Source organism: Entelurus aequoreus, linkage group LG17, assembly GCF_033978785.1.
Source record: "Entelurus aequoreus isolate RoL-2023_Sb linkage group LG17, RoL_Eaeq_v1.1, whole genome shotgun sequence".
Lineage (NCBI taxonomy): Eukaryota > Metazoa > Chordata > Actinopteri > Syngnathiformes > Syngnathidae > Entelurus > Entelurus aequoreus.
In genome coordinates this window covers 9,891,804-9,908,611 of record NC_084747.1, presented here as the reverse complement: position 1 = coordinate 9,908,611, position 16,808 = coordinate 9,891,804, and the positions used below count along the sequence as shown (strand labels likewise).

At 38.6% G+C, this 16,808-nt stretch overlaps 2 protein-coding genes across 2 annotated transcripts in view; both read left to right on the top strand.

Annotated features, from left to right (window-relative positions):
• LOC133632307 (gastrula zinc finger protein XlCGF17.1-like) overlaps nucleotides 1–16,808 on the top strand; it is a 607,858-nt gene that overhangs the window by 501,729 nt on the left and 89,321 nt on the right. The window lies entirely within an intron of this gene.
• On the top strand, nucleotides 8,722–10,863 carry LOC133632308 (gastrula zinc finger protein XlCGF57.1-like). The gene has a single exon (XM_062024679.1). It carries the CDS (start codon nucleotides 8,758–8,760, stop codon nucleotides 10,408–10,410), a length of 1,653 nt encoding a protein of 550 aa, XP_061880663.1. The 5' UTR covers nucleotides 8,722–8,757; the 3' UTR covers nucleotides 10,411–10,863.

Below are 16,808 nucleotides of genomic sequence, written 5' to 3'. Positions count from 1 at the left end.
GTCTATTCTTGTTCTTAGAAATGAAGGCTATTCCACAAAATTGTTTGGGTGACCCCAAACTTTTGAACGGTAGTGTAAATGACATTAGTAAAGTTACAAAAAACGTTGCATTATTCGCAGACGATACAACGGTTTTGTTCAGGAGAGAACACAAAGAAGCTAACAGAAATAATAACAGAAGAAATAAATGAACTCAAGAGATGGTTTGACAAAATCAGACTATCCTTAGACGTCAGTAAAACAATAATGTAGAAGAGAACTGTAGAAGTTGCTTCCTAGCAGTTCCACTGTACACACAGTGGAATCACCAAAAATGATTCCCGGGCGCAGCACCGCTGCTGCCCACTGCTCCCCTCACTTCCCAGGGGGTGAACAAGGGGATGGGTCAAATGCAGAGGACAAATTTCACCACACTTAGTGTGTGTGTGACAATCATTGGTACTTTAACTTTAACACGTCACCGAAGCCAGGCGTGCAGTTTTTATCAAAGTTTTAATGCTTAACAATGAATCAAAATGTATTTTCAGAAGTCCCTGACTTTTCAGTCTCTCCCAGTCCTTCTGCCCTCCCCCGCTCTCGGCCGCATACTGTTAAAGACAACAGATGGTTAGATTAACACGTACCACCTGTGAAATCTAATCACCTGTCAGCTGTGTCTCGCCGTCAGCACATGCCCCATCCCCATCCGATGGTGCTCGTCCTCAGCACCATAGACGGAGGCGGTGACCTTTGCTCCTGCAGGCGCGCTGGCCACACCTCCCCCACAAGAACGTTCAACACAAAAAAATAGATGGAGTACACAATGAAAGAGGAGATGAAATCACATTTCTGGGTGTAGTAATTAATGATAAAATGAACGGGAAATCTTACATAAAAGTACACAACATAAAGTGGCACAAAATACATAGATAATGAATAAAGCTAAATATGTATTGGACTAAAAAAATCAAGTCCTATTCTCTACTGTTCGCTAGCGTTACCGTATCTGAGTTATTGTGTATAAATATGGGGAGATAACTAAAAAAGCAGACTTCAGTTACTAACCGTGTTACAAAAAAGATCAGTTAGAATAATGTTGAATGTAGAGAACATTCAAACCCTTTATTTATTCAATCAAAAATATTGAAATTCCACTGTGAAGTCAAAATGCAAAATGCTAAAATGATGCACCTCGCAAACTATGACCTGTTAGGATCGTACAACAATTGTTCTCAACATAAGAGGAGAGAAAAAAAGACTTAAAACATTTGTATTTGTATGCTGGGGCGGTATAGCTCGGTTGGTAGAGCGGCCGTGCCAGCAACTTGAGGGTTGCAGGTTTGATCCCCGCTTCCGCCATCCTAGTCACTGCCGTTGTGTCCTTGGGCAAGACACTTTACCCACCTGCTCCCAGTGCCACCCACACTGCTTTAAATGTAACTTACTGTAGATATTGGCTTTCACAATGTAAAGCTCTTTGAGTCACTTGAGAAAAAGCGCTATATAAATGTAATTCACTTCACTTGTATGCACGTACAACAACATTTTATTATATCAGTATGTGGAGTTAAATGGATTAGATAAAGACATCCATGTACTAATATGATCTAGTTTAGTAAACTGTTCTAAAGCTAAGTGTTTACAAAGTACAAAGAAGAAGAACCATGATAAACATTTTGAACTCATTGATCATCTTTTTCATCTCACTCTATGAAATACAAACTCACTTCACTATTTTTTTCATTTATTTAATTTTATTATTTATGGAGGATGTTGTAAAAAAAAAAAAAATTGTGAACAAAAGTGTACAGGTGATCAAACAAAACTAAACATTGTACAGGAAGACAGAACAGGAGCGCTGATGGGTCACCACTTACGGCGCCCTGTCAAAGGTCAGACACATGTAGACGCCGGGGGTGGATGAGTTCAAAAAATAAATAAGTCGATCACAGACTGGGCCTGTAGGGCAGTGTTTTTCAACCTTTTTTGAGCCAAGGCACATTTTTTGCATTTAAAAATTCCGGAGGCACACCACCAGCAGAAATCATTAAAAAACGAAACTCAGTTGACAGTAAAAAGTCGTTTTTGCAGTTGTTGGATATGACTTTAAAGCATAACCAAGCATGCATCACTATAGCTCTTGTCTCAAAGTAGGTGTACTGTCACCACCTGTCACATCACACCCTGACTTATTTGAACTTTTTTGCTGTTTTCCTGTGTGTAGTAATTTAGTTCTTGTCTTGGGCTCCTATTTTATTTTTTTGGTATTTTCCTGTAGCAGTTTCATGTCTTCCTTTTGAGTGATATTTCCTGCATCTACTTTAAGTTCAAGTTAAAGTACCAATGATTGTCACACACACACTAGGTGTGGTGAAAGTTGTCCTCTGCATTCGACCCATCCCCTTGTTCACCCCCTGGGAGGTGAGGGGAGCAGTGGGCAGCAGCGGTGCCGCACCCGGGAATCATTTTTGGTGATTTAACCCCCAATTCCAACCCTTGATGCTGAGTGCCAAGCAGGGAGGTAATGGGTCCCATTTTTATAGTCTTTGGTATGACTCGGCCGGGTTTTGAACTCACAACCTACAGATCTCAGGGCGGACACTCTAACCACTAGGCCACTGAGTAGGTTTGTTTTAGCAATCAAGGATATTTCAGTTGTTTTTATCCTTCTTTGTGGGGACATTGTTGATTGTCATGTCATGTTCGGATGTACATTGTGGACGCCGTCTTTGCTCCACAGTAAGTCTTTGCTGTCGTCCAGCATTCTGTTTTTGTTTACTTTGTAGCCAGTTCAGTTTTAGTTTTGTTCTGCATAGCCTTCCCTAATCTTCAATGCCTTTTCTTAGGGGCACTCACCTTTTGTTTATCTTTGGTTTAAGCATTAGACACCTTTTTACCTGCACGCTGCCTCCCGCTGTTTCCGACATCTACAAAGCAAATAGCTACCGGCTGCCACCTACTGATATGGAAGAGTATTACACGGTTACTCTGCCGAGCTCTAGACAGCACAGACACTCAACAACAACACATCATTTGCAGACTATAATTACTGCTTTGCAAAAAATATTTTTTAACCCAAATAGGTGAAACTAGATAATCTCCCACGGCACACCAGACTGTATCCACAGCACAGTGGTTGAAAAACACTGCTCTGGGGGCACAGACTGGGGCTGAGGAAAAAAATTGATACCCGATAAGCACATATGCACACGTTAACTCAGAAACCACAAGACTTGCAACAGGAAGGGGAGAGGGCAGGCATCCGGCCCGAAGTTGCCAGCCACTAGGGGTGCTGCTCTGTTTTCTGTCATACTACGTGGGGTGAGGGGGGTGGGGATGGGGATATGTGTGCATATATAGCCATGGTACATGGTGTCTGTTAAGTCAGGTTCAAACACAGATGACATCTATTAAACAGACAAGAAGCAAGGAATCATGCAGAGACAGAGTTCAATTTAGCTCATGAGGAGAACGCATGGAGCTGCACACTTAGTCACAGTCTCGCCCTACGCTGTAAGGTTCAGCTCCCGCGTCCCTCTATTTATTCAGGAGTTCCACAGTCAACATCACTGAGGCCGCCTCTTAAAGGAGTGGTCATATATATTATGCAAAGCAGGTCCAGGACGCACAATACGTGATGGAATGTGCTGGGGCCTTGTGATTTCGCCTTGTCTCTGCTTTGTCTGCATGCTGTCGTCTTATCTGCGTTGAGGTCTTTGAAGTCCTTGGCTGTTAGCGGCATTGTGATTTCGCCTTGTCTCTGCTTCGTCTGCGTGCTGTCGTCTTATCTTCGTTGAGGTCCTTGAAGTCCTTGGCTGTTAGTGGGCTAAAACAAAGATAACATCTGCGGCTGAGGCCACCCCTCAGACAAGAAGTTTTTGTCCTTGCCCAGATAGAAAAAGTACAGCTTAAGCAAAATAGCTAATTACTATAGCAACGGGTTTTAAGCATACTAAAGTTGTGTGATAATATATATACATGATTATTCTAACAGTCTGTAGGCCTGGAGTCGCTCTGCAGGCAGTGGCAAAGGAAAATAGTTAACTTTACAGGTGTTGTTTACAGAGAAAGAGTTTGTTTCGTCTTCGCTGCACTGTCCTCGAGGGGAATCTTGAAGGAATGACCTTGCCACGTCGCAGCCAGGGAATACTAGCAAGATCGGAATGGTTGTGTTTGAACGAGCGAAAAGAAATGTAACCTTTTCACTGTAATTTTCAGTCTTCAAATTCATCCTGCAGGGCAGACGATCTGTCACTGATTCTGTTCATAACTTTTATGGACAGAATTTCTAAGGCGCAGTCAGGGCGTTGAGGGGATCCGGTTTGGGGGCTGCAGGATTAGGTCTCTGCTTTTTGCAGATGATGTGGTCCTGATGGCTTCACCTGGCCAAGACCTTCAGCTCTCACTGGATCGGTTCGCAGCCGAGTGTGAAGCGACTGGGATGGGAATCAGCACATCCAAGTCCGAGTCCATGGTTCTCGCCCGGAAAAGGGTGGAGTGCCATCTCCGGGTTGGGGAAGAGGTCTTGCCCCAAGTGGAGGAGTTCAAGTACCTCTGAGTCTTGTTCACGAGTGAGGGAAGAGTGGATGGTGAGATCGACAGGCGGATCGGTGCGGCGTCTTCAGTAATGCGGACACTGCATCGATCCGTTGTGGTGAAGAAGGAGCTAAGCCGGAAGGCAAAGCTCTCAATTTACCGGTCGATCTACGTTCCCATCCTCACCTATGGTCATGAGCTTTGGGTTATGACCGAAAGGACAAGATCACGGGTACAAGTGGCCGAAATTTGCTTCCTTCACCGGGTGGCGGGTCTCACCCTTAGAGATAGGGTGAGAAGCTCTGTCATCTGGGAGGAGCTCAAAGTAAAGCCGCTGCTCCTCCACATGGAGAGGAGCCAGATGAGGTGGTTTAGGCATCTGGCCAGGATGCCACCCGAACGCCTCCCTAGGGAGGTGTTTCGGGCACGTCCGACCGGTAGGAGGCCACAGGGAAGACCCAGGACATGTTGGGAAGACTATGTCTCCCGGCTGGCCTGGGAACGCCTCGGGATCCCCTGGGAGGATCTAGACGAAATGGCTGGGGAGAGGGAAGTCTGGGCTTCCCTGCTTAGGCTGCTGCCCCTGCAACCCGACCTCGGATAAGCGGAAGAAGATGGATGGAAGGGCAGACGATCCGATGTTATCCAAAATGACATAAGCCTGAGTGTCCAGAGTTCTGCCCGCATCCTCCAATCATTTGTGGCAGCTTCAGGGGACTTTCAATGGCTGCCAGCATCGTCCAATTGGTCGATAGATCAGGGCAACGCTTACTCCAATCAGCATATGTCTTGTTATCATGGTTCCGAATAGGTAGATTACTGTCAACGTCCTCGACGTGGCACTCCTTCTCCTAGGAATCCATCGTGTGTCCAGTAACAACCGTTCTGAGAGAACGAATAGGTTGCCCTGAACCCGAGATCTTATCGATTTTGTTGAGAGGCAACTTCATCAATTCCACTGTTTGGATTTTGGAAAGCAGTGCAAAAAGAGGCAATGAGAAAGTTCAACAAGACGGAACGAGGCAAAGATGCAAGCAGGGCAGACACGGAGAGAAAGTCATGGGAAAGGAGGTAGGAGTCAATCAGCTCTGCTTCTTTCTACTCCTATTCGAACATGTTGGATCAACTGGAAATTGTGATGTATTGTGTTGTAATTGTTTGCATATTCGAAATAAAGTCAAACCATATGATGTCATAGTGACACCGCCGTGATCACACCCCCACTACACCTGTAGCCACACCCCCACCACCACTTTTTTGGCAATCTGTGGGAAACGCTGAAGGGGTCATATAATCATATTTATTTATTTTTTAATAAAACACTTTAATTTTGGTTTACATAACCTTTGGTGATGGTTCTTTGGTCAACATTTTGCATAGATTTTGCTGTTAGGCCTATCTTCAAGCTACTTTTTGGCTGCCTTCAAAAACGGTAGGTTTCGGGAGGGGGAGTTGTTGGATGCAAATGAAGCCCTCCTTATCGCGCCCCCTCTTGCTCACTGGGCCTTCCTCCCCGCCCCCGGCAGCTTAGTTTAATAGTTGTTGTCGCCACCAGCCACCTCATTTTTATTTGACTTTCACCACAACACAACATCCCAGATGATATAGTGAGACCAGCGGCTCAGTGTGTTTTGTTGTCGGCTCAAAGAGGGAAGAGACGATGCGGGAGACAGAAAGGAAGGAAGCCCGGCTGCTAATCTGGTACTATACGCTGGCTAACATTAAAATTATATTGAGTCTTTATCCCTCCAATGCTAATTCCTGGACATATTAATGTGTATATTAACATTAAAATGTGTTTTTATTCTGTATCATGTTAATACTTCTACCGCTACTGCTTTGGACCACTTGTAAACAATAGAGGCTCAAGCTGGCTATACATTAAAGGCCTACTGAAATGAATTTTTTTTATTTAAACGGGGATAGCAGATCTATTCTATGTGTCATACTTGATCATTTCGCGATATTGCCATATTTTTGCTGAAAGGATTTAGTATAGAACAACGACGATAAAGATTGCAACTTTTGGTATCTGATAAAAAAAAGGCTTGCACCTACCGGAAGTAGCGTGACGTAGTCAGTTGAACATATACGCAAAGTTCCCTATTGTTTACAATGATGGCCGCATGAAGTGAGAGAGATTCGGACCGAGAAAGCGACAATTTCCCCATTAATTTGAGCGAGGATGAAAGATTTGTGGATGAGTAAAGTGCAAGTGAAGGACTAGTGGGGAGTTGAAGCTATTCAGATAGGGAAGATGCTGTGAGAGCCGGGGGTGACCTGATATTCAGCTGGGAATGACTACAACAGTAAATAAACACAAGACATATATATACTCTATTAGCCACAACACAACCAGGCTTATATTTAATATGACACAAATTAATCCTGCATAAAAACACCTGCGTGTTTGTTATGCTAGCTCCTAGCTCCTCTGCTAGCTCCTAGCTCCATAGAACACGCCAATACAATTCAAACACCTGATCAACACACACAATCACTCAGCCCAAAAGACCGTTCACCTAACCCAAGGTTCATAAAGCTTATATATTTTTAAAAAGTTACGTACGTGACGCGCACATACGGTCAAGTTATCGAATGTTTAGCAGCCAAGGCTGCATACTCACGGTACCTGATATTCAGCTGGGAATGACTACAACAGTAAATAAACACAAGACATATATATACTCTATTAGCCACAACACAACCAGGCTTATATTTAATATGCCACAAATTAATCCTGCATAATAACACCTGCGTGTTTGTTATGCTAGCTCCTAGCTCCTCTGCTAGCTCCTAGCTCCATAGAACACGCCAATACAATTCAAACACCTGATCAACACACACAATCACTCAGCCCAAAAGACCGTTCACCTAACCCAAGGTTCATAAAGCTTATATATTTTTAAAAAGTTACGTACGTGACGCGCACTTACGGTACGGTACGTGTTATGCTAGCTCCTAGCTCCTCTGCTAGCTCCTAGCTCCATAGAACACGCCAATACAATTCAAACACATGATCAACACACACAATCACTCAGCCCAAAAGACCGTTCACCTAACCCAAGGTTCATAAAGCTTATATATTTTAAAAAAGTTACGTACATACGCAAAAAAAAGCCAAAGCTGCATACTCACAGTAGCACGTCTGCGTCTTTGTCATCCAAATCAAAGTAATCCTGGTAAGAGTCTGTGTTGTCCCAGTTCTCTACAGGCGTCTGTGTATCCAAATCAAAAGTCCTCCTGGTTAGAGTCTCTGTTATCCGAGTTCTTCCATCTTGACTGCATCTTTCGGGAATGTAAACAAAGAAGCGCCGGCTGTGTACTGTTGTGGCTGACTACGTTCGAAAAATACGTCCATTTCGCACCGACAACTTTCTTCTTTGCTTGCTTGGCTTCCTTCTCCATAATGCAATGAACATGATTGAAACAGATTCACGAACACAGATGTCCAGAATACTGTGGAATTATGAAATGAAAACAGAGCTTTTTCATATCGGCTTCAATGTGGAAGGCATACCCGTGTTCGCCGGGCTACGTCACACGCATACGTCATCCTCAGAGGCGTTTCGAACCGGAAGTTTAGCGGCAAATTTAAAATGTCACTTTATAAGTTAACCCGGCCGTATTGGCATGTGTTATAATGTTAAGATTTCATCATTGATATATAAACTATCAGACTGCGTGGTCGGTAGTAGTGGGTTTCAGTAGGCCTTTAAGCTACGCTATGAGCTACATCGCCAACGTAATAACTGATTATATTACTAACTGATCCATTTGCCTAACGCAGTAGGCATTGATCCAATTAAAAGTATTTGTTAGGAAAATCGTTATTTGGCCGCTATTGTCTTGCAGTAGAGGGCTAAACTAGCTACACAACAACTCGAGCTAACGTATCATTCACACATTTCTAACGTACTGTTGTTACTTCCCGTTTCATTGTCTCCTCCATTGCCATAAACAGTAGTCACAGATGCCGCCATTAAAAGTAGTTTTTCGGAAAATCCAGGGTTTGTGGGTGAAGCAGGACTATTCTTTGCCCACACTCAAAGCGACTTCTTCCCAGTTGAAGGCACATTACCACGAATCATAAAAGTTAAAGGTAAGGGACTTGTAGTGACTTGTGCTAGTTAAAGCAAACATCAACAGGGTATTTTCCTCCATTGGGTTTCATTGTGGACATGTTGCGGTATAGTACATAGAAAATGTGTAGCGAGTTCAAGGAGAAACATCTCATAGATTATGTCTGAATTTAAAGTGTGTTTGTGTCCTGCAGACGTCCAGCAGATGATTGGTCATTCAGAACAACTTCCTCCTCGGGCAAATGATGAGGGCTACACTTTTAAGCAAGAGAGTCCAAGGTCCCCCCACATTAAAGAGGAAGAGGATGAATTCTGGATGACACAGGAAGCTGATCTCACCAAGTTGCCACTGACTATTGTCTCTGTGAAGACTGAAGATGATGAAGAGAAACCACAAGTAGACAATATCCTAGCTCCACTATCAGATAGTGAGGCTCAAGACAACATTGAAAAACCTTTGAGCAGCGATACAAACTGTGAAGGTGATATGAGGACTCACACTGACAACAAACATTCCAACTGCTCCAAAAAGACCGTTAAAAAACATTTTAACTGCTCAATTTGTGCTAAAAGCTTTACTAAAAAGAGCAGTTTTACTCAACACATGAGAACACACACAGGGGAAAAACCATTTAATTGTTCCTTTTGTGGCAAAACATTTTCCCAAAAGATTAATTTGACAGCACACATGAGATCACACACGGGAGAAAAACCATATAATTGTTCAGTGTGTGGTAGAAATTTTTCCTATAATACCCATTTGACAAACCACATGAGAACACACACAGGAGAAAAACCATTCAACTGTTCAGTTTGTGGGAAAAGATATTCTCGGAAGAGTGAATTGATAATACACATTAGAACACACACAGAGGAGAAACCATTCATTTGTTCAGTCTGTGGCAGAAACTTCTCTCAAAAACAAACTTTGACTGCACATATGAGAACACACACAGGAGAAAAGCCATTCAAATGTTCCATTTGTGGTAAAAAATGTTCACAAAAGACCAATTTGACAGCACACATGAGAACACACACAGGAGAAAAACCATTTAACTGCTCAGTCTGTGATAAAGTTTTTTCCTATAAAATCCATTTGACAACTCACATGAGAACACACACAGGAGAAAAAACGTTTAATTGTTCTGTGTGTGGGAAAGGTTTTTATCGTAAAACAGATTTAACTAGACACATGAGAACACACACAGGTGAGAAGCCATTTAAATGTTTAGTTTGTGGTCAAAATATTTCTCAAAAGGCTTATTTGACAGCACATATGAGAACGCACTCAGGAGAGAAACCATTTAAATGTTCAGTTTGTGGGCAAAATTTTGCCCGCAATAGCCATTTGACTGTACACATGAGAACACACACAGGGGAAAAACCGTTTATTTGTTCAATTTGCGGTAAGAGATGTTCTCGCAAGAGTGATTTGACAGCACACATGAGAACACACACAGGAGAGAAACCATTTGTTTGTTCGGTTTGTGGTCAAAACTTTGCCCGAAAACAATATTTGACTGGACACATGAAAACACACACAGGAGAAAAAACATTTAATTGTCCAGTTTGTGGGAGAAGTTTTTCCCGCAAGGAAAATTTGGCTGGACACATGAGAACGCACACTGGAGAAAAACCTTTTAAATGTTCGGTTTGTGGGAAAAACTTTGCTCTAAAGACTCAACTCACAGGACACATGAGAACACACACCGGAGATAAACCCTTTAATTGTTCACCTTGTGGAAAAAGCTTTTATACCAGGCGAGGTATGAGGCGGCACACACTGAAACACACAATAGAACAAAACACGTAGGTGGTGTATACGTGGTATAAGAAAGATGCCAGACAATAAAATATGTCAGGCCACAACACACACGGGAGAAATAATGCCAGTTGTCCAGTTTGTGTTACAAGCTATACTTAAAAGAGCAATTTGTTTGATCATATGAGAGAAACCCTTTCGTTTCAGAGTTTTTCTGGAAAAATTTCCCAACATGTAATGTATTTCAGCTTGTGTCGAATCAAAATTGTCAGTGCTAAAACCTTTACCCCAAAATCGAGACGATTCTTTATTCTGTGTGCAATTTAACGTGTTAGCTTAGTAGTCTTCCAAGTTTATCGGTTACAGCAAACTAAGCATGGAATGTTTTTTTTTAAATTTGTGAGTTAGAGTGATGCTTAAAACATAGCAGCTACACAACTTTGATGTGTTGACAACAACTTGGATGGTGTTTTCCCCGTCTTCCTTTTGAATTACAGAAGTGTACAACAATGATCATGAAATATTGCTTTTTGTTGTGACAATCTTGCGTAATAGTACATGCACACAGAGTGTAAATAAAAACTCACAAACAAGAGACCATGACAGTGTGGCGTCCTCTGATTGTCAGTTTATTTGTAAATATCTGTGCTTCAACCAATCAATTAATCAATCAATGTTTACTTATATAGCCCTAAATCACGAGTGTCTCAAAGGGCTGCACAAGCCACAATGACATCCTCGGCTCAGATCCCACATCAGGGCAAGGAAAAACTCGGGACAATGAGAAACCTGGAATCCATAGTGGATCTAACATAATAGTGAGAGTCTAGTCCATAGTGGATCTAACATAATAGTGAGAGTCTAGTCCATAGTGGATCTAACATAATAGTGAGAGTCCAGTCCATAGTGGATCCAACATAATAGTGAGAGTCCAGTCCATAGTGGATCTAACATAATAGTGTGAGAGTCCAGTCCATAGTGGATCTAACATAATAGTGAGAGTCCAGTCCATACTGGATCTAACATAATAGTGTGAGAGTCCAGTCCATAGTGGATCTAACATAATAGTGTGAGAGTCCAGTCCATAGTAGATCTAACATAATAGTGAGAGTCCAGTCCATAGTAGATCTAACATAATAGTGAGAGTCCAGTCCATAGTGGATCTAACATAATAGTGTGAGAGTCCAGTCCGTAGTGGATCTAACATGATAGTGAGAGTCCAGTCCATAGTGGATCTAACATAATAGTGTGAGAGTCCAGTCCATAGTGGATCTAACATAATAGTGAGAGTCCAGTCCATAGTGGATCTAACATAATAGTGAGAGTCCAGTCCATAGTGGATCTAACATAATAGTGTGAGAGTCCAGTCCATAGTGGATCTCATTGGCGTTGCTAGGCCTATTTTAGGGGGGCTCAAGCCCCCCTAAAATATTCTTAAGCCCTCCTAAATAATTTGGTGTTTTTTACAATACATGCCGACATTTTCATTATAGTGGCCCGAATATGAGTTTAAATAAATAATCATATAACCTGTCATTATTCACTCAGTTTCCCTTCACTTCATAGCGTAAGGTAGAGAGCCCCTTTAGTGGGTATCCAATCCATTCCACTTGTTCATATAGAAAATGCCCACATCACTCAAAATCCAGTCTGCATTTTTCTCTGCGACCTTGCTTGTGGTCCTTGGATTTGTATATATAGAAAATTCCCACATCACTCAAAATCCAGTCCGCATTTTTCTCTGCGACTTTGCTTGCGGCCTTTGAACTTGTTCATATAGAAAATGCCCACATCATTCAAAATCCAGTCCGCATTTTCTGCGACCTTGCTTGCGGTCCTGCAGGTGTACGAAGCACATTAGCACACAGCACTGCAAACAAGAATGTGAACGGATGCAAAATGGACATAAGAAACTTTTTCAAGAAAGTAAGTATTCATCACTGCTTGTAGTAAAATGTATTAGCTCCACTTTACACCAGGTCTGTGTTTGACAAACAGTTACATTCCCGCTCTAAAACAATGCTGCTACTTAGTTAGCTAGTTAGCCTGAAATGCATCATGAAGGTCCTGGTTATTTATAAAGTTAAATGTGGACTCTTTTTTACCATTTGCTATCTTTGGGGTTACTTCCTTCTGGAGCATCAGCTGTGTTTCTCACTTTACACATGGAGGAGAACAGGAGCTGAGCTCATTCACATATGACTATTATCAGTAGATAATAATAATAATCACTCCACAACCCCTATTGACCTGTAGGAGTCAGGGCAGATAAGCACAGAAAGTGAAAGGGGAGAGGCCTCTACTGGAAAGGTGAGTAGGAGAACAATAATACATATAAATAAATAAATGGCTTATCAATAAGCCATTTGTTTTATTTATTTCTGGGTGGATCATGTTGACTATTGGTCCTCCTAATTGTCAATCATTCTGGTGATGTTACGTAAGGACATATATATATATATATATATATATATATATATATATATATATATATATATATATATATATATATATATATATATATATATATATATATATATATATATATATATAATTTATTTATTTATATAATAGATTGTATTTGTAATCTACTTTACATTTGATTCCATATCTCAAAGTGCTACAAAATTACAACCATTGGCGTTGTTAGGCCTATTTTGGCGTTGTAATAAATATATAAATAAAAAATGGCTTATCGATAAGCAATTTGTTTTATTTGATATATGTATATGTTTATATATATATATATATGTCCTTACGTAACATCACCAGAATGATTGACAATTAGGAGGACCAATAGTCAACATGATCCACAACATCCTCTAGTATACCTTTAAGTCTTTCATATATATATATATATATATATATATATATATATATATATATATATATATATATATATATATATATATATATATATATATATATATATATATTTATTTATATATTTATATATATATATATATATATATATATATATATATATATAAATATATAAATATATATATATATATATATATATATATATATATATATATATATATATATATATATTAGGGGTGGGGGAAAAAATCGATTCGAATTCGAATCGCGATTCTGACGTTGTGCGATTCAGAATCGATTCTCATTTTTAAAAAATCGATTTTTTTTTTTAATATATATATATATATATATATATATATATATATATATATATATATATATATATATATATATATATATATATATATATATATATATATATATATATATATATATTTTAAATTAATCAATCCAACAAAACAATACACAGCAATACCATAACAATGCAATCCAATTCCAAAACCAAACCCGACCCAGCAACACTCAGAACTGCAATAAACAGAGCAATTGAGAGAAGACACAAACACGACACAGAACAAACCAAAAGTAGTAAAACAAAAATGAATATTATCAACAACAGTATCAATATTAGTTACAATTTCAACATAGCAGTGATTAAAAATCCCTCATTGACATTATCATTAGACATTAAAATAAAAAAGAACAATAGTGTCACATTGGCTTACACTTGCATCGCATCTCATAAACTTGACAACACACTGTGTCCAATATTTTCACAAAGATAAAATACCGGTAAGTCATATTTTTGGTTCATTTAATAGATAAAACAAATGTACATTATTGCAAACAGTTGATAAAACATTGTCCTTTACAATTATAAAAGCTTTTTACAAAAATCTACTACTCTGCTTGCATGTCAGCAGACTGGGGTAGATCCTGCTGAAATCTATGTATTCCATGAATGGACAATCCTTTTGAATCTTGGCAAAAATCTTACCCACACGATTATCAAATGTAATATGAAAATTAATTCATACTGACCAAACTGGCTTCATGGAAGGTCGACAATCTTCAGACAATACAAGGAAATTGTTGAATGTTATTTACTATGCTAGAAGTCTCCCTTATCCCACAGCAGTATGTACTGTTGATGCGGAGAAGACATTCCACTGCATAAACTGCTCATTTATGTTTTGCACATTACGTACATTTGGATTTGGAGATAATTTTATACAATGGATTAAGATGCTTTATATAAGGCCCATGGCATCAGTCAAAACCAATAATCATATTTCAGAACCTTTTTTGTTAAAAAGAGGAGTAAAACAGGGATGTCCTGCATCTGGATTATTATTTAATTTGGTTATTTAACCCTTAGCTGCAAAAATAAGAAGTGAAAATAATATTCATGGTATAAAAATTGGCTCTCAGTATAATAAGCTATCGATGTATTGTGACGACATAATTTTTTTACCTGTCACATGTTAACGCCTCTCTTCTTTATATCAATAATGTCATCACTGAATATGGCTGTTTATCAGGGTATAAAGTTAAATGGGACAAATGTGACATATTACCACTTAATAAACACTACAAGAAATTACAAGTTCAGAACTCCAAAATTTAATTGTATTGCATTATTATGGTATTGTTGTGTATTGTTTTCAAAAAAATAAAAATAAGAAAAATAAAAAATCGTTTTTGAATCGAGAATCGTTTTGAATTGAAAAAAAAATCGATTTTGAATCGAATCGTGACCCCTAGAATCGATTTTGAATCGAATCGTGGGACACCCAAAGATTCCCAGCCCTAATATATATATATATATATATATATATATATATATATATATAAAAGAAAAACTCAGACACCATCTTTGTAGTCATTTTTCTCCTGCGTGGACTTCCGTCTTCCTTTATAATGAGTGAAGCTGCACGAAACCTTGTGTCTGCAATTGTAAATAATTTAGTTTTTAAGTTTTGTGTTTCTTGTAGAATCTATATAAAGTAATATACATTAGCTTATTGTTAAAATAATGAAAAAAACATCTAAAAATAATGAAAAAAACATCATTAAATATATTTGTTTTATTGTATTGTTACATTAATAGCTGTTGTATTATTATAGGATGGCTTGTTAAACATTTTATAGGATTTTCAGAGGGAGGAAAAACCAAGACATTTAATATAAAATGTAAAATGAATAAATACATAAAAAGAAAAAGAAAAAAAATGGTTAAAAGCCATCGTTCCGGGGAGCATTTCATTTCATCCCGTGCATTTTTTTTACCGTCCCCGGGACGACGGGACTACATTAATCTCAAGCCCTGGAAGTTACATTTTATTGTTTGCATTATTTGTTTCAGCATTGCACTTTGAAGATGGTCCCTCAGTTTTTTGACAGCTTTGGCTCTTTTTCAGATCAGCAGACGGACTCTAAGTCTTTCCTTATTCACAGTATATATAAACGTTTCTCATTTCTATTCAGACTTCCAGATATATTTAATTTCCTTAACGGCTTGCCAATATATATATATATATATATATATATATATATATATATATATATATATATATATATATAATATATAAGCCAAATGATCCCGATCCAGATATTACTTTAATTCAAGTAATTAAGTAATATTTCCAGGGCTTGAATTTACAACTATTTTAGTCACACATGTGCCCAAAATGTAATCTGTGCAACTTAAAAATATTTGGTAACAAACAATTATTGTATTGTGAGCGAAAGTCATGGCATTAGCCTCTTTGTTGTGAATTAAAAACATAGAGAGGCTATGCCATGACTTTCATTGTGTTTCAGTGTATCTTGAAGGATCATGCAAGTCATTGTTTCTTGTTGATGCTGTAAACAAAATGTCACTGTGCAAACCCATGTTTGTTGTTGTACTGAACACACATTGAAAATAAACCCACTGAAATAATAATAATAACAATGAATAATTTCTAAGTCTTTGTTAGCCGTTTGTGAAGTTTTGTGCTCGTGCGCTACGTTCGCTCGCATCCTGTGCATCTCCTGGGGGCTAAGCCCCCCCTGTCCTTAAAAGCTAGTGACGCCCCTGATCTATAGTTATATTTTCATAAACAATCATAAATTAATCTTTCAGCACGTACACAATGTTGACATCTATAGCTATGTTTTGATAAACAATCATAAATAAATCTTTCAGCACGTACACAACGTACTGTGTACTGTGTCTTCTAAAAGCAAACTTAAAACTCATTTATTTGTTCAGGCTTTTAATTAGCTACTCTTGGAATGCTATGATTTTTTAATGTTTTATATTGTATACATTTATATTGGGTGTTTATGGTGTGTTTTTTATTGTATATTTAAATAGGCTTTTTTATTGTACGTAATTTATGTGATCTTAACTATGTTGTGAGGCACTTTGTGGCTTTTTGTCCGTGAAAGGTGCTAAACAAATACATGTTACTTACATTTACTTAAATAATTATATATATATACATGACATTTGATGATTTAAGTGTTTGAAAACATTATTAAAGTATTTAAAATAGCCGATTGCTAATTACTCCAGATAGAAAATGCAAACATCTCATTAAAAAAAAAAAATGTTTTTAACAACCATGTTTTGTTAAAAA

What these genes read in the sequence shown, in the direction of transcription:
- LOC133632308 (XM_062024679.1), top strand. Translation starts at nt 8,758, where the DNA reads ATGTCTGAATTTAAAGTGTGTTTGTGTCCTGCAGACGTCCAGCAGATG.